The sequence below is a fragment of the Poecilia reticulata genome, linkage group LG8, assembly GCF_000633615.1.
Source record: "Poecilia reticulata strain Guanapo linkage group LG8, Guppy_female_1.0+MT, whole genome shotgun sequence".
Lineage (NCBI taxonomy): Eukaryota > Metazoa > Chordata > Actinopteri > Cyprinodontiformes > Poeciliidae > Poecilia > Poecilia reticulata.
The window spans coordinates 23,918,421-23,944,307 of NC_024338.1; the positions used below are offsets into that span (position 1 = coordinate 23,918,421).

At 38.7% G+C, this 25,887-nt stretch overlaps 1 protein-coding gene across 1 annotated transcript in view; it reads right to left on the reverse strand.

The window, feature by feature from the left end:
* Positions 1-607: 607 nt before the first annotated feature.
* Positions 608-25,887, reverse strand: part of cyth3b (cytohesin 3b) — a 33,054-nt gene continuing 7,774 nt past the window's right edge. The window contains exons 2-13 of the mRNA XM_008416762.2: positions 14,874-14,956; positions 14,547-14,611; positions 13,312-13,378; positions 13,055-13,173; positions 12,546-12,626; positions 11,389-11,501; positions 9,992-10,140; positions 9,520-9,631; positions 5,772-5,848; positions 4,835-4,906; positions 4,568-4,722; positions 608-2,955 (exon numbers count right to left, since the gene is read on the reverse strand). Coding sequence (XP_008414984.1) covers positions 2,883-2,955; positions 4,568-4,722; positions 4,835-4,906; positions 5,772-5,848; positions 9,520-9,631; positions 9,992-10,140; positions 11,389-11,501; positions 12,546-12,626; positions 13,055-13,173; positions 13,312-13,378; positions 14,547-14,611; positions 14,874-14,956 — 1,166 coding nt within the window. The 3' untranslated portion in view covers positions 608-2,882. The remainder of the gene's footprint in view (positions 2,956-4,567; positions 4,723-4,834; positions 4,907-5,771; positions 5,849-9,519; positions 9,632-9,991; positions 10,141-11,388; positions 11,502-12,545; positions 12,627-13,054; positions 13,174-13,311; positions 13,379-14,546; positions 14,612-14,873; positions 14,957-25,887) is intronic.

The following is a 25,887-nucleotide window of genomic DNA, read 5'->3' on the forward strand; positions in this document are numbered from 1 at the left end:
TATATATATATAGGCAGTGAGCCTTTAACAAAAATAACAGAAAATTATGGATGGATACTAATAGATGTGCTAATCTATCAAATTTAATTCAGTTTATTTCTATGGATGGATAATCTGTGGATTTGTGCATCATTTCAGTGAACTGGACACAGGATAGTTACAGACATGTCGTTTCTCCAGATATCCAGGTCTGAAAAATGTGTGCAAATTCACCCCGTTTCCAGACAATGAACAAAACTASTAAAAAGCAAGAACAAGATATGTTGTATTGTAAAAATATTTCTGTATAGCGAAGTAAACCTTGTGCAACACTATAAGTTGATCATTCTTTGCTAATTTAACTGAACAGTTTTCCAATTGTAATTTTAARGAAAGCGCCTGTAGGGGGCATCAGTGTTCCATGTCCTGCCCCAATAAGTGTTTTTGCAGAAACACAACTGGTTTTTCCGAACATATCCTGTTTTGCTTCCTGTTTGCTCACCTTGGTTGCCTTTAGTCAGACAGCCACGTTGCAAAACAGTCTTTCTCTACACTTGAAAAGTAATTAATACCTTTCTGCAATGTGACTTAAAACTCACTTATGCAAAGAAGTAGGTCAAGACGAGCGTCAATAATGAATATCCCAAGCTTTATGTATACTTTATGTAGATACACGTAATGTACAACGTGACCAAACAGCTCTTACAGAGAATATAAAAATTAATGCGACCACATGCCCACATAGGGCTGCAGAAGATAAAATTATGCCCTTATTTCACAAGGCCTACATTTTTATTTTACAATCACATACAAAACTATTGGTGTTTTTTGACATCTTTATCAACTATATAATCATGATCCATAACATGAAACATCATATTCACTATAATCTTTTCCATTTTTATAAATATAACAATCTTTTTCTCATTAGTCATGGCTTTTAAACAGCTTTGTCACAGTCGACCTAGATTCTCTTCATTACTTCCATCAGTCTTTTTTTTTTAATCAAATGATTGTTTAAGGCTTTTGCCAAGAAGATCCCAAACTTTAGCAAGATGCAAAAATGTTAGTGTGCATACTACAACAAAGACATTAAAACCTATACAATATATATACACATACATAACTTAGGCATACGTTATTTAAGATTTACAGGAAGTAATAATAAAATCATTTCACGAATAAAAATAAATACAAAAAATGATAGCTGGTTTTTAAGTAGAAAATCTTAAAGAGGAACACAAAAGCAAGCARGGATCAAACGCAAACAGGATCACAACAATACACTAACCTTCACCAACATATGCAGTAGAGAAATAAAAATAAATTGGAAAGAGCTTAATTGGACTGGTACCAACTGGGCTGCTGCAGAGAGAAAAACAAACCCTTCTTTTGGACCGAAATGTCTTTCTGAAAATGAAAGTGCTTTTGAAATCGTAATCATTAAGATACCCCAGGAATCAGATCTCTTGATATATTTTAGCACCAGCTAATGCCAGGTATTGTTGACTATAATTTGTCTTCAAAGCATGAGGCAAGTTTTAGGTGCTGCAATCGAGAGAAGTACCAAAGTAGAACAGGTGTTTCTAAAGGGGCAGCTCTGTGATACCTTTCTAGGATCTCATTATAAAGCTTGTAGACTACAGGGACAGTATAACAGAAGGTTGTGGCAGTTTTGAAACCAATCATTTAAAGCTACTTATGCACTATTTCAGATCTTGGAATGATGTAGTMTGTCATTTTTTAAACCTGGGGATCAACTTGAGGAAATATGCAAGATTTTGTGGAACATCAAGTCCTATTGTACCTCCGAGGTATCTGTGCTTATTTTGACGGACTCTTGTTTTATGTTGTGTGAAAACCAGGAACAGTAGAAACATCACTTCTCCCAGAAGTCACCATCTCGGTTATAATTASTTGAACGGATCAGACAGACATTAATCTCCTAAGTTTCACTTTCATTCAGAAACCTTCAGGATCTTCAGAAGGTTTCATTCTCATACTCCTGCTATGTAATGTAACATCAGTATGTGCAATGTCATTATTGGGGCCATTGAATCGCAGCTGCGTTGGATCTTCAAAGGTGCCGTTTACATGACACGTGAGATCTGAAGAGCTTGCATTTTCAAAACAAAAAGCTGGTGTCCAAAAGTCTGATTGGGGAATAAGAATTACGCCCTCAGGTCTAAAAGGGTTACATTTTGAAGTCTCGTATAAAAGCACCGTTACTAAATCAAAATATAACAAAGTATGCACATTTCAAGTCTCTGCTCCCAAAGAAAAGAACATAGTCTATACTTTGACACCGTTTTTGAGGTTTCTCTGAGCAGGGCACCAGGAGAGACGAGCTCAGCACCAGAATGAGAAGACGCTGCGGTCCAGCTGCGGTTTGACTGAACCGACTCAGCCTCCATCTCTTAAAAACGTTCATCTGTTTCCTCCTCCTGTTTATTCTTTTAACCTCGGTGTTGATGGCCATCCACCTGAACTCTGGTTTGTAGCTTCAACAACTTTTTTTTTTAAAGCACAGTGGAGGAAATACTTTCACACTGTATGCAAACAAACTTAACATGCACACTGCTGCACACACATACAAAAACACAAACATAGTTCTTTATAATAAGCCACATACATGCATGTGCACCTGAAACATGGCAGTTGTGCTTTAGGGGGCAACTAAAACATGTTTTGATATGAGTAAAGGGCAATAAATGAGATGAAGAGGACACAAACCGGCTGGTTCAGTAGAGATTTATATGTTCCCCTCACTTATAGAGTGTCCAGGTTTGTCTTCGGGTCTTCAGTTTCCCAAGTGAACCAGCTTAGCGGCATGCCATTTATGTCTTCGTGAACCAAGAGAGAGGAAGATGGAGCACTTTGGAGCTTGACTTGATTGTCTCCCTTCACTTCTTGTTGGCGATGCGCCTCTTCCTGGTGGCCAGCATGTCATAGAAGGGATCCCTGCTAATGCTTGCCCTGGAGAAGCCAATGAAAGGACAGCAATCAAACAAACAGCGCCACACGAGAGAAGGGTCTCAAATGTCTTTGATATGGAAATGGGACACATTTATGCAGACCCCTGCCTTAACCAGATCATAAAAAGGGGTGGGGGGGGGGGGGAAATAAAGTTTGCGCAGTGACCTAGTTAGGTTTCCATGGTTTCAGAAGATGAGCTCCCTCCCCATCCAGAGTCATTTCTTTTTTCTTCTTACTCCAATTTGGAAGAACCTCTTAAGAGTTCCCTCTTCCAGAACTCTGCCAGGAACACAGCAAAACATACAATCCCACACATTCCCTCTTGCTCCCCCGCAGGTTTTTTTTGGCCTCATTGGAGGGCAAACAATTGTGCTCAAGATTACAGAGTTTTTTCTTTTCTTTCTTCCGTAAAGAGCGATGACGGAGAGGCAGCGTCAAACAAGAGTGAGTCAGGAAGCCAGTTGGGCTCTGCTGAGGAGCCCAGTTTCACGGCTGCTAAATCCTGTTGGCACCGGCAGCAAGAAGAGGCTAAACCCCCCACTGAGCTTATCGCTGATAGCTTTTGTAACTCCACAGCACCAACAAGCATGCTGCAAACCATGACCATGCCCTGGATTCATAACGTTTATCGTCATTTCTAATGAAACAATTACTCTACTGTGGAGGGAACAAACACATGCAAGGCAACCCTGACCAATTGTCACCACCACCCATCGGTGTCCTTGGAAACCCAAAGCATCTAAAGAAATGTCAAAGCTGAAGAAATTGACAAATTGTTTCAACATAATCTGGGTCTAAATGCTTGTGACTCAGGACAAGCAGGGTGTGCTTCCCTTGCCATCACATCTTCTTAGAAGACTGGGGGGAAAAAAATAATAATGATGATTTCCATAAAAAGCCTTTCATCTCCCCAGGACCAGAGTCTTGTGGACCCCTCTGGTGAAGATGTGGCTCGTTACCCTCAGCGGCTGAGGATGCATCAAACCCGGTTCGGAGCTGCTTTTCTGGCTCCCCTCTATGTGCCATGCAAAGTCACTTATCCCTTCATCATTTCCAGAGTGAATAGGCTGTAATGGTATGTACACGGTGGATGAGGAATTGCAGAATATTACAGCACAAAAGGTGCTCTGTTCAGCTGAGTAAACTGCTTTTGACTTCACCATATTCAGTTGAAGCAATTACACAGCAGTTAGTATTTAGGTCAATGACTGTCTGTCTAAACTGTGAAAGGAATTCAGTGCAAAAAGCATTAATATTCCTTGAATCTTCCTTTCTTGATCCAACCTAGCGCTACATGAAATGGTTACATACAATGCAAAYCATCCTCAGAGAAATTCAACATTCATAAAACAAGATAAGGGTTTTGCAGCACCAACTCAGAAAAAGGTCAAACCTGACAATTAAACTGAAACGTCTATCACGTATGAAACCATAAAGAAGTTGACACATATCTYATCTCTCTTTAAAGTATGACATTTCTGACAGAAAACGTTGTTTACTCAGTCGAGCAAACCCAACAACCACAGTGGCCGATGAAATCARCATTTATTGGTTTAAAAACCAAATATGATTTCAAGGTAGACTATACCAATAGTATCAGAAAGAAACTTACTTGATGGATTTAATCCACTCCTCCTTCTCCTCAGGCGTAGGCGCTGATATCCTGTAGACCACATGGTTGCCCTCGACAACACGTCCGTCTGCCTCAGTCTTGCAGGCTTTGATCACCTGGCCTTTGTGATTGGGGTTGTATAACTCAAAGCAGTTCTGGTGGAACAGAAAAGGGCAAATGATTAGCTTTTCGCCTAGTAATATTGTCCTTTAACTGTGAGACAGACATGCAAACACAGATCGTGGTCTTTACTGAGGAAAGACTCACAGGTTTTCTGGGCTCCTCCACTTCCCTGATGCTGAGGTTCTCCAGTGGGATGATCCCACGAGGCTCTTTGTCCTGTAAGAGGGCAAAAACGAGACAAGATTAAGCAAGCAAGTGAATAGAAAGTAAAATTCATGAAGAATCAATACTCAAAGTTCACAAACCGAAAAGGGGGGGGGGGGGGGGGGGAAGAAAGGGCACACATAATTTTGTAAAAAAATCACGTTAAAAATCATGAGGGTTAGAGGAAATTGAGTTTGACATGGTCCACTAGCTTTGAAATCAACCTCATGTTCTGTCCTCCACGTGTCCTCACGGCTCAGATGTTGAAGCGGATAATGCGCATTTCCAGCAGTCAGACAGAGGACAGGATATAATGATGGTAAGCTGAAGGATAATACCGAGGTACGGAGAGGACGTTGCTGATGCTGCAGTCAGCACATACAGCCGCTTATAAAAAATGTCATTGGTACAGTAGGGTTATATCAAGCAATTAATGAGTGAGCAAAATTATATTAGCAATAATTAGTAACATTTAAACCTGGAATGTAGGCAGAATTTCCTCCACATAATGTTGAGATCAGGGRAAAAAAATCCTTATTTTGCATAAAAAGTAAAAAGCCAACATCCTACAAATTATAAATGAGTCCCTGCWGTAACATACCTTACTCAGACAGGTGATCTGCCTACATTTAGGTTCTGGAGAAGTCTGGTAATGCATGTAAGAGCATGCATTGTTAAGAAAGACATTTTATGAGGTGCATCAACATTTAATTTCCCTTTGGGGAAAATGCGGTTGTACTGTGACAGTATAAAAAAGTTCAATACTTTGGCAACAAACTGTAAGTGGAAAATCGTCACTCAGTTACTTGTTCTGCTTCTTCTAACGAGAGATGATTAAACTCCCTTTAATAAATAACGTTCTTGGAGGAAGACTCACTGTTGTGTATTCGAAGTAGTAGAGGCAGTTGTCCGTCAGGATGAACCACCTTCTCTTCCAGGTTTTCACTCGCCCTCCTGACAGGAAGAGACAGAGGAAACGGGAAGTGACACAATGGTACTAGTGACAGACTGGCTGTCTCCCCGTCAGGACAAAAGAGCAGAATATGTGGCGCTCTAATGATCTACACTCCCACAGCTTCTTCTATTCCTTCTTATAATTACATTGATACTAAAAATGAGTTTGTTCCTTTAATGCAATATTCTCCTTTCAGTGTTATAAACATGTAATATGCCACATACACATCTAGAAGTCATTTCCTCTTATGTATGAAGAATAAGAACTAAATTAAAGATTTGTGCTCAGGGAAATTGCTAATAACTCCAGACTAAAAACAGACATAATTATCAATAAGGTTGCAAAATCATTTACTATCTATAAATAAGAAACAAAGCTATTTTTGTAAGAGGTTTAYGATTGCATTTATCATCGTGTCAGTGAGGTGACATATTTAACTCCCACTATGGAATAGAAACTGAACTGTTATCCAATGATAAGAAGAAAGTTCACTTTGACTTTCAGAAGCTTTTATGCTGGCTTGTTTATTTTACSATTACAATCTACAACCGTGATCTCTCCGAGCTTCAAGCTTAGTCAAACAATGACTCACACACCTGTTAAATTGTTACTGACTTTGCGTATTTGTTACTTGTTTTTCCCTCTTGAGGGATCGCAAGAGGTTTGATGCGGACCCAACCTGGCGTTAAGAAAAATCCCCCCGAGGTTCAAACCTCAACACAAACACATCGTCAGAAGCAACCAAAACCCCAGAKCAAGTTTGCCACTTCATGTGTTAAAAGACACAAAAGAGTAAAAATAAATGTAGGTTTGCAAGCAARTTCAGCCTCTGGCAGCAGCTGCAGAAATTTAAAGTAGGAGCAAAACGGAGGCTCTAATACCAGGATTCTGGTGTCTTCTCAGTTCATGCATAATTGCACCTTTTACATGAAACACAAATCACGGTTTTGGGCCTCCTTTAACTGTGTTTGCATTGCCTAAACTTTCTAGATTTCACTACAGCMTCCCGGTAGTCTCCGCAGGGCTACACATAATTATAAAACCTCTTCACTCCCTTACATATCAATAGACTCTGGCTGTTGAATTAGCATGGACACATTTCCACTCTGYACAGAGATATACTGTGCAGAGTATAAAAAAAAAAAAAAAAGGCATTTATTCCTCTGCATCCTCCAGGATTTATTTTTAGACAGTTAAATTAGAAGTATCATTGTCAAAGCTGGCACGGGAAATGGCTTCATGGGGGAGCCGTACCATAATGTAATCATGTTAGGCCTATAAGCCACACTGGGACACTACGAATTCGTGCTCACCACCTAGATGAGACCACTGAGACGTTACACAGAGTTAGAGGAATGTGCAGGTCGAAGCCAGGTGTGTGAATGGGGTCATAAACCAAACCACCTGCAATGAATCTGCTCCTTAGCCCGCATGAGAAAACTGCAAGCCRGCCATTAAACATTCTTTACATTTGGTTATAAAACTCGGTGTTAAATAACAGATATATAATTAGTAATGTAATATAAGAATGCAGTAACCCCTGGRGTCACCGTTAGGTGATGAAGTAAACTCTAAATTAGAAACACATGAAGCTATAAAGCAGGAAATGGCAAAAAGGGTATGTGGAATAAGGGTTCATTTACACAGAAAATCCCAATTATCTTCCTTAAATGCATTAGGATGCCTTCAAAAGCAACAGAATTGTTAAATGATGTGACACCATTAATATACCACTAGTAAGGTAGCGAATAGGTTTCAAATAACTAATTATTTAGTAGGATGATGGACAAGTGGGAGGAGTGTTATGAATGATATTCAGATGTTACTTAAAATCATGATTTTATTCTGACTACATGCAATAGGTGCMTCAACATACTTCCTCCWGTCCRCTTAAGCAAGCTGTTGGGCCTTTGCTGTTTTGCACACTTATGTTTTCACACCATTTATGGGTCAGTTAAACCAAAAATAGATGCTCAGGTCTGTAGCYTTCACTGTTACTGCAGAGGGTGATGATGCACAGGTTCAGTCTTTATCACAAAAGATGAAAACACRYWTKTWWKKTKRWTTWRRARGRRRAAWWMCMAMYTTYYKKYSKKGGTTTTTCTTCAAAGCAAGAAACCTCCCCCCTCTTGATCTACAGCACCTGTTGTCATTTTTATGTGTTAAGCAGCACCTTTTAAATGATACTTTATTGTCTCTTTAGGCACCGACAGACATCAGGTTTATAAAAATCTTTATGGTACACGGGTGTACACAAAGGAAACTGGCAGACCCCTTGTGATCAGCTACAGATGTTACCTAATTACCACTTACTTGCRCATAAATAAATCAGTGTGGGGTCCCTGAGTGAACTCAACTCTCRGTATCTGTTTCTGCTGTTGTTGTTATAATTTTCTGGGAATTATTCATTTGAAAATGAGTTCACCTTCTGTGGYGTTCCTGACCCAATTGTAAAGCCAGCAGCACAGTCGTTTCTTTTCCTGACCTGCAATAAATCCAGCTTTCATCAGAAGAATTTTTTTGTTTTTTGTTTTCTGGACAGTCTACGTTAACCACGCAGCTCTTTGCTTTAGGGAAGACTGTAGTTGACAAAAATACTCTAATATCCTAAATACAGGATGTTTTTTTTCCTCCAAATTAAGGTTAACTGTGTCTTCACTGAGAGTCTGCGTTTACTCACCGAAACTATTTAAGAAGCATTTTGTTTCAGAATTAGAAAAATGCTCATGTTTAAGTTGCCCCACAAATACTTGCATGCTTTTGGACCTTTGTAATGCCTTTCGATTTGAAGAAAACTGAAAGGCATTGCAAAGGCATTGGGGAAAGCATATCTGAAACCCTACCCATTAAATKTATGATGTTCAAAGCAAAACACCACATTTATGAAACCTTTTCTTTTAGTTTTACAAACACAAGATCAAGCGGGTGAGGGAATACAAATAAAGACAATAACAATATATATTTTTCTACTGAATGAATTCAACAATTATCACTCTTAAATGTATAATCCAGTTCCTAAGCTAGCATCTATTTTTAAAAATTGCGATAAATTGAGCATATAATTCCCTTAASCATTGTGGAACATTATGGATCCCAATAAACAAAACAAAATATGTGCATGTTCTCTATTAGCAACATACACAAAAAAGCACAAAAATGCACAAAAAAGTATGCAGTACTGTTTGAGAGGAGTACAAGCATAAAATATTGTATGTAAAGTGTACTTTATCATCTTGTAAAAATGCTTGAATAATTGGACCCAACATACTGCATTGGAGCCAGGAGTGTTAGTTTTATCCATTTTATCTATTACTGAATTTTGAAACTTCCTTTGCTTCCATAAAATAAGTATTTTATTGCACAGTGCTCATAATAACATGAAACCTTTATAAGCTTTCCATTTCTGTTTCAATCTTAGTATTATTCTGATTGTTTACCCTTCAGAGGACATTTACTAAAAAAAAAAAAAAAAAGAAGCTTTTGCTGCCATTTGATCTGTGTACCGTAACACTTCACTTCCACCCTGCGTGACAACACTTTGCAGTTTAAGCTATTGTGAGGAAAAAAAAATCCCCAGCTGTAAGGCAAATAAAAATGCAAGAGTAAACAAATTGATTCATCCAGGAKGTCTTACACTCTGYCCGCAGCTGGGAGGGAGACTCACACTAACCTAATTTAAGCAGCCATCCTTCTCTGTCTGGGTTGAAGAACGTGTGCGTCAGGTCGTTCCCATCGTCCTCTGGGATCTTAAAGGGTTCGCTCTTAATGCTGTCATAGAGATTCTAGAAAAGAAAAGGGAAAACGTATGTTACATCAGATTTAGCTTATTAAAGCACAACTCTGACAAACTAGGTTATTAATGAAAATGAACTTAAAAAAAAAACATCTTTAACTTTTAATCCGTTATCTTCAATAAAACAATTGAATAAAGCAAGTGGATTAAGTTTAATCTAAAATGAATTGTTGACACGAGTCGATTCTCTCTGTTGCTTTTCATAAAGTCTATATATAAAAGCAAACAATTAAAGAAAGACAGGTACAAAAAAAAACAAAAAACACTTCATGCATTCACTAGCGCAGTGATTTGCAGTACAGGGCTAAGTCTGTCCAGACATTCAAAYTAAATAAGTCACCATTCTTACCCTGAGTAGCTCCTCGGGGAGATCTCCTCCCTCATTGATCCCTCTGTTCATGGAAATGAAGCGCTCCACCGGGGGCTTGTCTCGGACGTTGGGATTGTGAAGGCTGGTGTTCAGCATAATAATGGCAAATGAGAGGACGTAGCAAGTGTCTGTGGAGGAAATTGGACATTTTCACACATTTGTCCTGCTTTTTGAAGGGGTTACTCTTGACATAATGCATACTAATTCCCAGCATTAAATGTTACTTAAGTACATGTTCATGACGGCAGAATGCTTTTGCAAAGTAGTCAAGGCTGGACGACTTTTCATTGCTTCAAAACGTCAATAGCAAAAACTACTAAGCTAATTAATTACAATAATTGTCTGTTTAAATGATATTGTTTTGTGTATATCCTACACATACTGTGTCTATATTACTGTGCAAATTGTATGTTTTTCTTTATATTGCTAAATTACAGCAGCATAGTTAAGATGAAAATGAAGAGGCAGATGTACCTCATTTGCACAGTCCACTCTGTCACACAAGAACCAGAGTGGCATGACTTGTGAGTAAAAACTACAACTAACCTCTTCTCAAGAGGGAGATTAGTGAAATAAAAACCGATGTATAATCAGGAAAAAGGGCCTATTTTTGTTGACACAACTTTCCCTCCAGTCTTTTTTGCACACACACACACACGCACACACCCCCACACACACACACACGCACACGCACACACACACACACACACACACACACACATCCACGATCATAACTCCTGCTCACCATCCTGGACCTCATATTTCCACACACTACCAGCCAACATCCTCTACACTTTGATTTATAACACTGCACACCCCGTTCTCAGGAAAGGGCCAATAACTTAGTCTGGGTGTGTCGCTGCTTCAATAGTGATGACCTGAGCTGCCACCTGAACACAGGAGGCTCCACACGGGACGCAACGAGACAAGACASTACTAATGACCGCCACTGAGCAGGGATCAATACCGCTATAACTGCTGGAGACACGGACGCTGATTACACAGAGGTCGGGGGGGAAAGCTGCTGCTTAAAGACCAACATGTTAACTTTAGCTGAAATTTTGAGAAGTGTAAATTTATGCCTGAGGAAGAGAAATTTATATAGAGACTGAAATACTAATCTTAYTTTCTGAGAGTGAACGTTTATCTTTGTGAAGAGATTAAAGATTTGCTTCGGCCAAAGTAAAATTTATACTTCACATCCAGGCCTGGCAGTCTACTGGGAACAGTCAAACAGTCAAAATAATTGATTTGAGTTTGCAKAGGTCTTTCTGGCTCAAGTTATCCATCCAGACTGAGTCATGACAACGCTGCTGCTGCGTGTGTGTGTGTGCGTGCGTGCGTGCGTGCCTGCGTGCGTGTGTGTGTGTGTGTACCTGTGGACTGGAAGACACCAGGATTGCACTGGCAGTACCTGGAGGCAAACGCCTCCATCATGCGATCGATCTTCTGGGCTTCACCAGGAAGTCTGAAGCTCCACAGAAACTGCCTGCAACAGCAGAAAACAGAAACATGATGATCTCATCACATATTGTTGATGCAAAATTTATATTGGATTTTTAGATGAAATCTGGTGTCAGCCAGCACAGGATTTGGTCTAATAGGAGAAGAAGAGGAGGACGACCAAGAAGAATAAGAAGTTAAGGTAATAATGCTGTTGTGATTGTTTAAAAAGCTACTTGGGATTTTTGGCAGGAATGTTAAGAAATTCAACACCATTGCTATGGTAAAATACGATGATGATGGGAACATTTATGTAGCTAAACGTTGTGCTTTCCAGCAAGAAAACTGATTAGAGCTTGCCAAAGACTTGAGCCTCCAGGCATACATTTAATTAAAAAGTTTGTGGCAAGACTTAAAAATTCTCCCTCCAAGTTTTAGCCATTTTGGGAATAAAACAAATCTTTAATGTGTACTAACTTGGTAGAGACACACAGATTTCTAATKWCTTAAATTTAAGGCTGTCAGTGTCAACACMATGTTGCCAAATGAGCAGATTAACATTTCTCATAGGTTTAAAATAATRTATATTTTTTCCTGTTAACCAAATTTGACAGCAATATGGGACTTTTTTTTCCTGAAATCTCAAGAAAATTTCAAGAAAATTATTATTTAGAGTTTCMGGCTCATATGTTCACACCCAAACCTGCACATTGTAAAAGCTACATCTTTTTATTTTAATCTTTTTTAAATGATCTGTCCTTATACTTTAAGCTATTGCTTCACTATTATTAGCAGAATGATGTTCCTAATGCCAGATGCCACAACATTAGTACATTTATACATGTGGCTGTGTAACATCGTCCCACCAGCGTCATCCCCAAAAAGCAATATTTACACATAATCCACAAGTTGCAGTAATAAAAAAATGACACCTTTTTATCCAGGAGTAAATACTAAGGTTGTGATTATAGTTATAAGGTTTGACAGTATTAAACTGCTGTACTGATAACTTCTACTGGTATATGCWGACACATCATAGAAAGACCAAATTAAAGTGTGACCCARTGTTTGTTAGTATTGTATATCTCACCTTAAGGCTTGAACAAGGTTGAGGTCTGCAAATTCATGAAGCTCCACAAATGCCTGAAGGACCTTGATATTAAAGTCATCCCTGTAAAAAAAAAGAAAAAAAAGAAAGAAAGTTATATTTACTTTAAACTGCTGGGGAAAATTGAGATAAACACGTCATAGTGGTGCATTTTGGGACTCTTGGAGGAAAGTCGAATGCGGCAGCCAGGATGCAGCACCTATTTTAGCTCCAAAACTGTTGAGCTGTCTAAGCGAGACACTATTGCATCTGCTTTTTGACAGCTCTACCCCTGCCCCAACATCTTTCAGATAAAAACCACATGTCCGCCCAGATTTTTTCTCTCTCTCTCTCTCCCTCTTTTTTTTTTTTTTTAGTTGCACTGCCTCCTGTCATGGCTCTGCTTCATAAATTCAGGCTACTGACTTCCAGGAGATTTCTGGTTGGGTCTCAGAGAGAACAGAGAGAAAAGGAAGGTAAAAAGAAAGCAGAGGGAAAACTGGAGAGGTTACCGTTCCCCTAAGTAGTCCCCAATGACGGTTTTGTTGAGCCCTTCGCCTTTGTAGAGGAACTGTGCGATGTCCTCTGGGGTGTTCTGGAGAAGATCGTTTTCCAAAAGAAACTGGATTCCCTGTGAAGATATTACTCTTCAGTTCAGTAGTTAAGAGAAATGTGATAAATCATTTTAGCATAACATAAATCACTTCATACAAAAGCAAAGGTTATATTGATTCTGAAGTCTCATTCGAAGCTTAGAAACCTGCCTGACCTTTTTAGGATCCATGTTGAATTTCTTCCTTCCCATGGCAATCTGTTTGTTTCTTTGTGAGGTTTTGCTGCAATTATAATAATTTTAAAAAACTATTAGAAATGAGATACATTTAGAAAKTAGCTAGTGATCAGAATTAGATGATTTTCAGCTTGATTGGCCCTGACTGACTTGTGAAAATTGTTTTACTACTGTATCTTTTCATATTGCAGTTMTTTTGAAAACCTTTGAATCACCTAAAATCTGTACACCACATAGAAAAACTGTATCTATAAAGAAAAAAAACAAACATCAAAAATCATCCACAAAATTCTGATTAGTGCAGTTATCTCTTGTCAGGTTGTCACGCTGCTGCTGCTTGCTTTGTTGGTCAATTCTGTTTTCTAGGTTTTACTGCTCAGTCAAATATTGAATCTACAGACACCAAAATAGATAATAAACACCACAAAGTGCAGTTCTGTGACAGCTGCAGCACTACATCTCAATAAATCAGCTCAACCSTTTCTACAACAGTTTCAGAAGAAAAACATTTCCCATTTCAATGCCTTTGAAAACACACAGAATGTAAACTCCATGGAAATCTGCACCTTTATGTTTCAGTGGATGCTCTCACTGCTCCCATGTGCCCAAAATAACCCGAGCCAAGTTTCACCAGCTGCACCTGAGACACACAGCCTGACACATGGCCTCACTCCATCTCAGCCAATGACAGGGAAGCATCCACATAAGGACTGTTTGACTAATGTTTAGATAAAGGCGATTTTTTACTTCACTAATCAAACAGTAGAGGATTAAGCTGTTCACATAAAACGTAAAATGACAGGTGTGATGCTGGGAGTAAAATTAACTACCGGTATCCCTCAAAAAAAAAGAAAAGAAAAAGGAACTAGAACAGATGCTGAAGCAAACTCTTTTGAACAAAAAAATAAAAAAAGATGGTAAGCAGATCAAATGAAACCTGCTCCAAGTTTCACCTAATTTTAAGCTGAAAATCCTCTTGTGTCACAGGATTTGCTGGACAAAATAAAAATCGTAAACCTTTCTTTATGGATTCAGGCAAACACTGTTGGCCCTCATAATTCTCTCACATTTTAATGAGGAAAGTATCGCCCAGAAAATAATATATATAATCCGATTCATCATAATTAACATAATCCCTGCTATCAGACTCAAAGGAATTCAGTTTGCTATACAGTTCAGTTGTACAGTATGTGCCAAAATAAACCCAAACTCACCTCTCCCCAACACAGGTGAGCTGTTCAATCTCATTCATTACTTCAGCGATTTCAAATTTCAGCCGCTGCAATGAAAAAAAGAAGAAAGGATTCAGTTGACAATATGTATTTGACCCATGCTAAAACAATATTCTAWGAGTCAACTGAGAGACTTCATGTGATATGATAGACGTGTGTCTGCATGCAAATAGAAGAGGAGAAGCTGCATGCAGGGTTTAATGCAACACATTATCCTCTAGCGTCACATCAGTAGAGTTCAAAAATGTTCATCCAATCCAAACCGTCAGCTCTCAATCGCAGCTAAATGAAAGAAATTGTGTCACTTACTTCGATATCATCAAGAAGCTCTTTTTTTCTGCGTCGTATGTTCGAAAGCTCATCTCTCTCTTCCAAAGACAAGTCCTCGGGCACTGGGAAAAAAAAAAAAAAAAAAAAGTGGGGAAAAATGAAACGGCATTTGAGTGAGAGAGAGAAAGAGAGAGAGGGGCTGGGTTATGACGATGGATTAAATTAATTCATTTTCTGAACAGCCAGTCAGAGTTGTGGGGATTAAGCTCGGCAGCGCATACCTGGTCAGGGAATCCATCTAAAAGACGTTACATATGACCTACATTAACATGCCAACGAGTGCAGGTACCATTCAATTTTGAAAACAAAGATTAAATGCTGCAAACAGACTGGAAAGCAGGCGGCTGTGGGGCACCATGCTGTTTCTGCAAATTTTATCTAACCCAGCAGGTGGTTGCTCTGTTCAGGGCAACACATCCTGGCTTTTKARCTAACACGCTAGTAGTACAATCATAAACCATAAATCATAAACCACACCTTGCACAAGTATTGATACACTATTGAACTTCTCATAGCTTTCCAAAGAATAATTTCTTGTGGCTTTCTTCCAGCCATATCTAAGACTTCATGATAAATTTGAGTCTGCAGTGTAATAAACTGTTTTATGAAATATTATGATCAAGAGTGAAAGAGAGTTTAGAAATCTGCATATGGACTTGAACAAGTGGACTCATATTCCGTCCCTTTGAAAAAGCCTGAAAGGTCTCCATCATAAAAACACTGGGAAATAAGGGGCTCCTGATTGGTTCTGCCACCTCCTCCTTTCCTAAATAATTCCTCTTGTTTACAAAAGATATTTAGTAGAGCTTTGAGAGGTTCATTAAAAAATATTACATTTTGAGAGCTCTGGAAGGATGAAAACATGAACATTTAATCATAAAAGGCAAATTAACAGTGACCACAGTATTACATGATTTCATCTACTGATCAGTAATCATCATTTGACAGTCATGAGTCAGATTTTTTCAGAACTGGATCTAATCATGTCACTTGAGGCATCAAAGTTAAAAAGACAAAACCATAACATGGATGAGTGACCGTACCTAATGAAATAATAATGACTTTATTTGATCCACTTCCTATGTCAAAGGAGAATTTGCAAGGGTTTCACTTTATATGTCTGTACTGACTACTAAAACCACTGCATATCCTCACACACGAACACATTAGTTTGTGAAGTAAGTKACTATCAGAGCTGCAGCCCCCTTTTGGTGGCTGAAGGATATTACAACTCGGGAGAGATTTCCTCAAGCAGCAGTGAAACCACAACATTTATTCAATAAAAGCAAGGGCAGATGTTTCATTTGAAGTATGTTTTTTAACCACAAAACACTTGCAGAAGTACTCTGCGGTGGGTTGGACACAAATTTTCTTAAAAAACTTCTATACCCCTTTAGACTTTTTGACATCTCATCAAATTATAGCCACAAATTTGAATATGGTTTACTGGGATTTTATGCTACAGAACAAGACAAATTACTACACAATTGTCAAGACCCTACAGCAACCCTGAACAACTCTGTTGTCCCTGCTGAACAACTTCCCACATCATGGTGCTGCCACTACCAGGTGCTTGGACAATAGTGTGTTTTATTTGGATTTCATGTTTAAGACTAACCTAAAACGGTGCATCAAATTCAAATTAGAAACGCCCTGTATTTAGCTCCATTCATTTTTCAATCCTTGGTCTCAGCTGAAGAAAAACAACCACACAGCATAATACCGCCACCACCATGTTTCAAAGTATTGTTGGTCTGTTAGAGTGATGCACTGTGTAAGTTGTACACCACACAGTGTTTTGTGTGTGGACCAACAGGTTGAGTTCAGGTCTTATTTGATTAGAAAACCGTCTTGTGCATGTTGGCTGTGCCCCCTGCAGGGCTTACAGGGTAAATTTGTGAGGCATTGTATTCACACTCAACTGGCGGACATCTGGCAAGGCTGGCTCTCTCAAATATTGGCTTACTGAGAAGTCAGCTGTCATCAACCCCTCTTTTAGGGCAATTAAGGCCGCAGAGAGCATCTCACTGTGCAACCCGCCTGCTTTACTGCGTGTGCTCACATAGAGCGTTAAGTGCACATTGCATATACGGCGCATGCAGAATTTACATTTCACACACGTTACATTAATTTCACTCCACACAGAATGTCCCAGAGGCCAGCTACTTATCCCTCATTTTGCCATGCCACGTCAGCCTCCCCCCCCCACCCCCACAGAGCCCTCGGAGGACCTCCCATTCGCTCTTCTACACATCAGAAAACAGCAATTCGGTTTGAGAGCGAGCTAACAGGAAGTAGGTCATTTTCACATGGAGCCAAACCAGATTGCGCTTCTCCTACGCCGTTTCCCACTATCACACACATGCACACACTCCCCCTCCATCTCACTTTCTTTGTCCGCCTCCACCCGGGTGCTTGAAGTGGGGGTGAGCACAGATTCAAATCCCCCAGCTAAATCATACCACTAAGCAGCTTTACAATCCAGGCACACACCCCCATGACTGTAAATAATGGTGGAAAAAAAGGACAGTTATTTCCATCCCTCTGTATCTCTCTGCTGCATCTCTTTTTCACGTCGTTTGACTCAATCCCCCTTCTTTGTCTCGCTCTGTGAGGAAAAAAAAGTGACAGAAGTAGCAAGGACTATTAGGTTATTATGTTCGAAGGGCATGAATCTTGTGTTATCAGAGGGAAACAGTTGGTCATGACAGCAGGAAACCTTGATGGATGCAGTCACTGCAGACAGTCACTCTCAAACTAACCAATGCTCAAAGTACTGACAACTTAGGAAGGACARWGAGGAGAAGTGAAGCAGTTATTTTAAATATCTTTATAAAAAATTCACAGAGAAAAGCAACTTTTCCATTAGGTTATCTGTGCATTAAATGTAAAGTAGGCCAAGAGTTAATGGCTTATAAATGCCAAGTCTAATAAGCAATGCAAGGCTGATGACTCACTCTTYGCATGTAAAGATGTCAAAGGAGCTTTTTAAATGGCTTGGCTGCAGTGAAGAAAATCTTATTTCACATTGAAAGCCGTGACGGGCTTTACGAGTGTCCTCTTTTCACTGCTTTTATTGACAAAGAATACATCTTTATTAAATCAAAGACCGRTAAATATATTGCTACAAGTGGATTACTATGCAATTTAAAGTGATCCACCAGMTTATTTAATGCATTGGGCTTTCTCTGCTGATGTGTTTGCTCCAGAGGTTTTCTAAACCCCTCATCTTCATCCATATAGTTTTATTGTGCTCATCCATCATGCTTTTGGTCATGATCTACATCTCATGGCTACACATAAAAGACGGAAAGCAAACAAGACRAGTACATTGAGAGTTTTTAATTTTGGTTSAGCTGCATCTGCGAWACGRCAGTCTGGAGSCGCACCTGAAAAAGATTAGGTGGATTTAGAACTCCAACATCCTTTAAAATGCATATCTGACACGTTTCTGGTGCTGGTTGGTTTTTGTTCTTCCTGATGTGAAATTGACTTTTTGGAGCAAGATTTTGTTTTTGCTGACGACCAAGRCACAGGTCGTTAAAGGTCAGGTCTTCAACACGACATGTTATCTGTTGCTCTCCTTTAGTCGTTAAGAAAATCKGCTGTTAGTGTGTCTGCTTTCAATTTATGTCATCCTGATGAGAGAGTTTCTGTGTTATGCTTTTCTATATGGGGAGATTTTATCAAAACAATCCCCACTTTCACTGATCCTCATAACAAGTCAAGAGTGGCCTGAAGCCACAGTCACCTGTACTGAAAGCAGGAGAAAGCGTGGCTGACCTTCAGTCAAGAGATACGCCACGGAGGAATTACATGATGGCACTAATATTTCACAGTTTTAATAGATGGAGGTGAGGTGTTGGAGCGCACTGGCAGGCTGTGACTCCTAGCCAGAGGAGAGACTGATGCCCTCAGYCACACAGGTGGGATTCCTTAGATTTATTAGTTATAGTAAGATTAATAGACAAATAAGCCTACTGGGTTGTAGCCGTAGCCATTGTTCCTTCTTGCCCCCCTTTATGCGCCAGAAAAGAAATTAGAAACCTTTCTACTCAGGGTGTGAGAATGTCTTGGAGCTTGAAGTGGTTGAATAAGAACTGTATTTTTTTATTATTATTCTGCTCAGTAGAGGTAAATTATTTTTTTTCCTCTGTATGACTGTGTGTTACTCTGTCTTGCTCGTTATGTTTCTCACCAGTACTTACCTGTAAATATAGATTAGCCTGATTAATAACAAGCTTACACTTTGATTCAAGTAATGGTTCCTGATAATTCTTATTGTAGGCTTAGGTTGAAGTGTTACTTCTGATAGAAACAACAAGCAGTGGTAAGAAATAGGTTGACTCCTGGTATTTTTCATTATATACTTATCGTTCACGTCGGATTGATCGCTACATTAATTAATAATGAAATGCAGGAGACTGATTTACTCTAAAAAATCTAAACACAAGCAGTAACATACGTAGCATCCAATTAAAATCCCCAAAAACCAAACCTGCAACAAAAACAAAAAAGATTAGACTCAGTTGGCAATTTCTTATTGCCAACTGAAAAAAAAAGTTTGGAAAAGAAAATGCCACCTTTTATGCATTGGATGTTCCTGTGCCAAAGAGCAGAGAAAAGCAAAGAGTGACATGGGAACAAATTCGAGCCCACTGGGCATCTTCACACTCTTTGAATCCGTTTCTCTTGTTTGTTGGCTTCAGTTAAGTTGCTTCATAATGCAGCAATTGTAAAGAAAGGAGACCCTGCAGGCCACCTACGTCTGTAATGCGCACAGGCSTTCAGCCCACCTACTCTGACTGGAAGCCCCCAGCTGGACTAGAAAAGGAGACAAACTGTTTGAGAAAACTGATTTTATTGTGAGGGAAACTGTAACCCACAACACACATGTGATGCATCATTCATGAAAGCCTGGGAATCTTAAACCCCTATGTTTAAGATTGTTTAAGGGTGTTAATGTCTTTATATTTCCACAGAGAGAAGACCTCCAACAAAAAAAAATAAAATAAAATAAAAAAAAATCCATATTAGGTCATATACAAACGCTATAAAATTTACCCCAAGCACATCTACATAAATTTTCTAGGCCTGTCTGCTCGGCCGTTTCGTTTAGTGACATATGGAGCTGCTGTTCTGGTACAATCAATACATCATTATAATATTTCAAACATGCACGCTTAGCCTCTTTCCCCCTTTTCATGGTGACCAATCATTTATGCACGGAGAAATGCCAGGGAGTTAATCTTTTTCATTAAAGACAAGCACAATTGTTTTTTTTGGCTGTGCTCACACAGTTTTTATATTTGGTCATTTATCGGCCACTTAATGCGATAACTGACCAAATTGGACTTTAAAATCTTAACAAGTAGTAGCTACTTCATAGTTCTTCGTTTTTCAGTTGTATCATTGTCAACACTTGCAACAGTCTGAATATAACTGGGTTATCAGGAATTACTAATAATGTCTTATGACCCAACTTTAACCAGAATGAGTGACCTATCCTGCTCTAAATTTTAACAGCGGTTGTAAAGAGGAAGAGAGATCACATGCAAATTATTCATGTCAAAGATAAAAGAGGCTGCGTTTCAGTCTGCTAATCATGCACTCCTACACGTTTATATCCTCAAAGAGATTCTTTGTTCAAATTTCATCTGTCTTATTAGCAAAACTAATGGCTGGTTATTCAGCTAGGTCATTTTTGCAGGGGCTGTCAATGTAGATCTGCTTAGGAATGCACAGCAAAATGGGCTGGTTATCAGTCAATTTGAACATTAAAAATCTATTTTCTGATTGGTGAATGTACCGTACTACAGTCATATTGGCAGCAACGCTAGGCTAGGGAGACTCTGCTGGAGATTAAAGAAGATTACCTTGTGCAGCATTGATGAGGTCAGAGTACAGCAAAGTTCATCTTATTGTCTTAAACTTTAACATAGTTTTGTGGAACATGTTGGACTTATATTGACAATTAGCATGAATTTTGGTCATGCTAATTTGGTAATGTTTCAACCTATAGATACTTTAGAATATCAGCTCCATAGTTACCTTGTCTTTGTTTTAAAATAAAAGTAAAATCTGCAGTTTCAGCTCCTAGATCATTAATTTAATATTTAATGACCACTCACAGAACAAACAAACAAAAACCCTGCTCTGTTTAGTGTTGATCATAACAATGACTGAGGACAACAGCAAAGTAGCATTTGCTGATTTTGCCAGGCTTTCAATAGTACAGAAGAAAGGCTGCATGCAGAAATTGTGGCTTTTAATCATGACACAAATTAACAGTGAAACCAGACAGTGTGACATGAACTGAAGATAATACGGAACAGTTTAAATTTCTACGCAGACATCCAAGTCACTGAACGTGGATTTTTGTTGTCATCCTCCAAACGAGGAAGACACGCCAGATCTCCTGTTGCCTCTAAGATCTCCACGTTTAATCTACAAATGAAACTGTTGACTATTATTCCATTTAGATAAACGTTTCCACCCATTTAGCCATACTGTAAGATTATATTGCAGCTACACTAGCTTTAACAGTTTGACACAACTGCAGCAGCTTGCAGTTATGTTTGGTAAGTGTGCAATAATCGTTTCCCCCCCTCTGTGTTACACCTACTCATAGCTCTCAAAACACTTGCATAGAAAGCACTTATACACACACATGCTGACAGCCTTTTTGCAGGCTCCTGCTTCTTGACAGATGACAGTAGTGGTATGAAAAAAGCTGACATTCCTGCAACTACAGACGCCCAGTCTGGTCCAACCGGTTAGTTGTGCTCACTTTGTATCCATCCTCTCATTTGTTTAATGTGTACACTTGAGTTTTGTTTCAGACCGAATGTTTTAAAGATAAATCCACAGCTGCTGCTTCAGCTCTAATGCAGATGAAGGATTATTTGTGAAACACAGACTTCTAGTTTGTTAAGAGTCAGGTCATCAGTGAGGTTAGGTAAAGCGGCTGTTGCATTTTAATTTCCAGCATTATTTCCAAAGCCGCTGACACTTCAAGACCGRGCTTACAGAAATCTTTTTCACTTCAGATAAAACTCAAGTCCAATAACCTGTCGACTCTYGTCTAGTCTTCCTGAACCATTTTCTTTGAAGACTGGGAACCCTGCAGTAAACTCATGCATACCCTGGGAGCTCTTTGTGGAACTCCTGGAGGGAGAACAAGAAAGCTGAAATATGTTGGACTTCAACTTCAGATAAATAATGAAGCTGGAAGGATTATTATGCCATATTCTTACAAGAAGATGTTCGAGGATCTCAGAAAGAAAGAAATTTYAATCACAGACCTGAAACATCTAGCCCAGGAAGCAACTCTATTTRTTCAAAATCAGGTCCAACTATATTCTTGTTTCGATACAGAASTGAATAAATGTTTCCAACCCTGCAACTGTCACTTGCTGTTAGCCCGTCTTAGAGAACACACAAACAACATTYCCTTCATGAAAATTAGATTACAAAGCAAAATCAGAGGGAACATCAAACACAATGTGGCCTTTTTGATTCTTCAAAGACTTGGAGACTCCATAACACAATCCCCTTGAAGCAGCGCAGTCTCATCACAGAACCCACTAGTTTCAGTCATTTATTTATGAACATGTCTTACATATACCATGCTCCACTCTAAAGCTTCCCCTCTCCTTTGAATGAGAGAATCCTCCAGTGATTGGTTTGTTTCTGGGTCATCATGCCAAAGGATTATACTGTTGTTTTACTAATTACCAACTGCAGCAGCAGACATTTTTTTCAGATAATCCTTGATCTAGCTTCACTTTTCTTTCTGYGTCTTCTATTGCACTTAATGCTCTGTGCAATCTTACACCCTGTCTAGACAAGAACTTTCCTAATTGACCATGGATTTGACGGTTACTCAACAATACCCACCTAATTTAAAAAACATGCCTGCGGTGGGGCCAAACTAAGCCCTGAAGAATTTTCTGTTAGGTGTAGAGTTAGATGTTTTGAGGTGAGATTACAGGTCCCCCTCTTTGAAAATCATCACCTCCCACACAACGCTGCTGTTGCCAATCTGAAAATATTTTTCTTTTTTTTTTAACACTGGTTTCTGAAGTACAATCGAGGGCATCACCACAGCAGTCTGCTTCCACAAAGCTGACACTGTTAAGAGAACCTGTCAGGAAAACTGAACAATGTTTAAACRGCCATTTGCTCAACCTTTTCTTTAAATGCTAACTGTCCAATCCACCTGCGTTTAGCAAATTTAACTTGGTCCAAAAAAAAAAAAAAAGCCTTTTTGAATACCAGAGGATTACTCCAGTTTTGGGAAAGGGTTTACCGTAGCTTATTAGTGTAAAGTTGAGATGATAAAATGTTCCTTTATTTTCTTTTCAKACTTAGAAAATACATACTGTACAAGATCTAACTCAAGATTTCTGCAAAGATCTCCACAATGTTTACAATTTAGGARATAAACTCGGACAAGCAACACAGCATGAATATCAACAACAGGCATGTGCACAACTGGAAAAGGGTGMAAATTGTTGACTGGTTCTGAGTCTAAAATCTGAAAAACTCCAGAGTACACAAATATTTAAGAGAAAGAAAAAAAAGGAGTAATAAAAAAATGAAGAAATTCTTCAGCTATGAAGCAGAAATCAATGTCCATTTTCATCTTTTCCAGACAGCAGGAAGAAGAAAAAGGAGAAGAAATTGAAAAAAAAGAGAGGAAAAAAAAGCATAACCGATTCAAAATCTAAGCCAAGACTTTCATGAGACAAAATATGTGGGTGGATCAGATCATTCTGTCCCAGGTTCAGGATAAAGGAATTTTCCAGATCCTTAAATTCTGGGAAGGCCTTGCCGTTTTATTATGGTTTGGATGCTGGGTCACATAACATCCATTAAAATTTAGCACAGATTAATGATAAAACTAAACCTTCTGATTTTTGCAAGGTCATAGGCAGACACATAAACATGCAAGCTTTAACTTGAACCTTAATAATATTATTTTTAGAGTTACTAAATGTATTTGCAGCTGTGTTAGGAGAGTAGTTTGCATTGTTATCTTATCTGTAYTTGCATTATCTATTTTTTCCCAGATGTTCCTGCTAAATTTGAACCCAGTAAGTTAAAATTACACAGTTTGTATTACTAACAGCAGTTAGTCATAAYAATTAGTAAATTGATTTCAATGTAAATGAAAGGCAGCATAAGCACATGTGTCTGTCCAGCTGATTATCAACATTTTTCATTAACATGTAAAAGGTAATGAGACTCAAAAGCAGATTAACCATGTTAAAGGACAGAGGAAACTAATATCCCAGGGATTTGTAAATGATGACAGAACAGACAGGATGGGACTGGCTGGGATACAGGACTGCAAACATTCACTTCCTCTTCAAATGCAATAGCAGAAAATAAAAAAAATAAAAAATACTGACAAAATTGTCATAATAATATCTACTGTTTCCATCTAACCAAACGCCAGCACATTTATTTCCTCTTTTCTTGTTTAAACTAGGCATCTGCACTGCCTCCCGATAGCTTGCAGGCATAACAACTGCATCTCCAGGGATTTCTATGCTGTTTTCTGTAACCCCTACATGTTCTGCCCTATGGGATTCGCAATAGTTGGCAAGCTGGAGCCCACTGACAAGTTATCAGCAGATTAATGATGAAGCAGTTGCATCATGTATATAAAATAACCTTAAACATTAAAAAAAATATATAGCACCCATGGTCACTGATGGTGATGCAACTCTAGCATGACAGAGGTCAGCAAAAAAGATTAAATGCATGCATCAGGAGACCTGTGACCAAGAGCTACAGTAYATCACTCACCCTGGTGATATCGCTCAGCRGCACTTTACAGTGGCGCACGTGAGTATGTGTGAGTTTTTTTACCCACTGGAATCTGCAGCAGATTATCAGTCACATCAAATCCTCGACTCTGACACTGATTTACGTTCTTTATGTGCTGTGACTGTGAAAATGTGGACAGGCAGAGAGAATTAACACATTCTGAAGAGCAAAGGAAGGATAAGGGTTCCTCAAAAAGGGGTCATGAGTTTAGCTGCTACTGTCCTGCTGGAAACAAGTGTTTATCAGAGCTCGTCCGGATTCTTGAGCCCCTCACCTTTAAGGCTATTAATTTAATAAATTACAGTCTTCAGAGCGCCAACAATGGTCATCTTTCTTTGAAAGATATAAGGGTATTGAGAGGGTTGTGGAAAAGTAACCCTCTAAATTGTTAAAATGATAACAACAGGTCATAAATCACAGAAAAACCTGAAAACACAAGGAAAGTATTGATCTTTTTTCTCTCTTTTTTGTGAGCATGTACATTAACATCAACACTTGGTGGCATTCCTGGTAAAGATGTTTAAAAAATATCACTGGAATAAATTAATGATTTATTGTATAATACCACTGAATTTATATATATAAAAACTCATCTTTGATCCAGATATTATTAAAGATTAGTTTTTTATTTATAATCATGTGAGTTTAAATAAAAACTGATCTTTTGAATACTTTTCGGAATTTCCTTTTATGTTAACCAATAATTTATCATAAAGTGAGTGATGAAATAGATTTTGGAACCAACAATTTTCAGAAAATGTATTTTTCTTTGAGATACCAGGACACTTTAAATAAAAACCAGGTGGACTCTATAGTTTCAAGACTTAAATTGTGTCAAACTATCAAAAATCCCTTTATCTCTATGTCCCAACCTTGTGAAACGTTAAAGGAATAGAGTAMGTGTTCCACCAGCAAAAGGCGATTGTAAAACTCTTTATACATCAAAACATGTAAAATCCAAGAATTCATAATAGGTTCCTGTTCTCTAAACAATGACTGCATGGTTCCATGTGTGTGTATGTAAAAGTCCCAAGAAGGTTCTCCAGTCCTTGACCTATAATCCACCGCCATCCGTAGTCTTCCTTACTTGATCTTCTAGATTTGTTTAATCCTCTCAAGAGGAACTTGCGCACACAAGATAAATGCATGTGAAAAC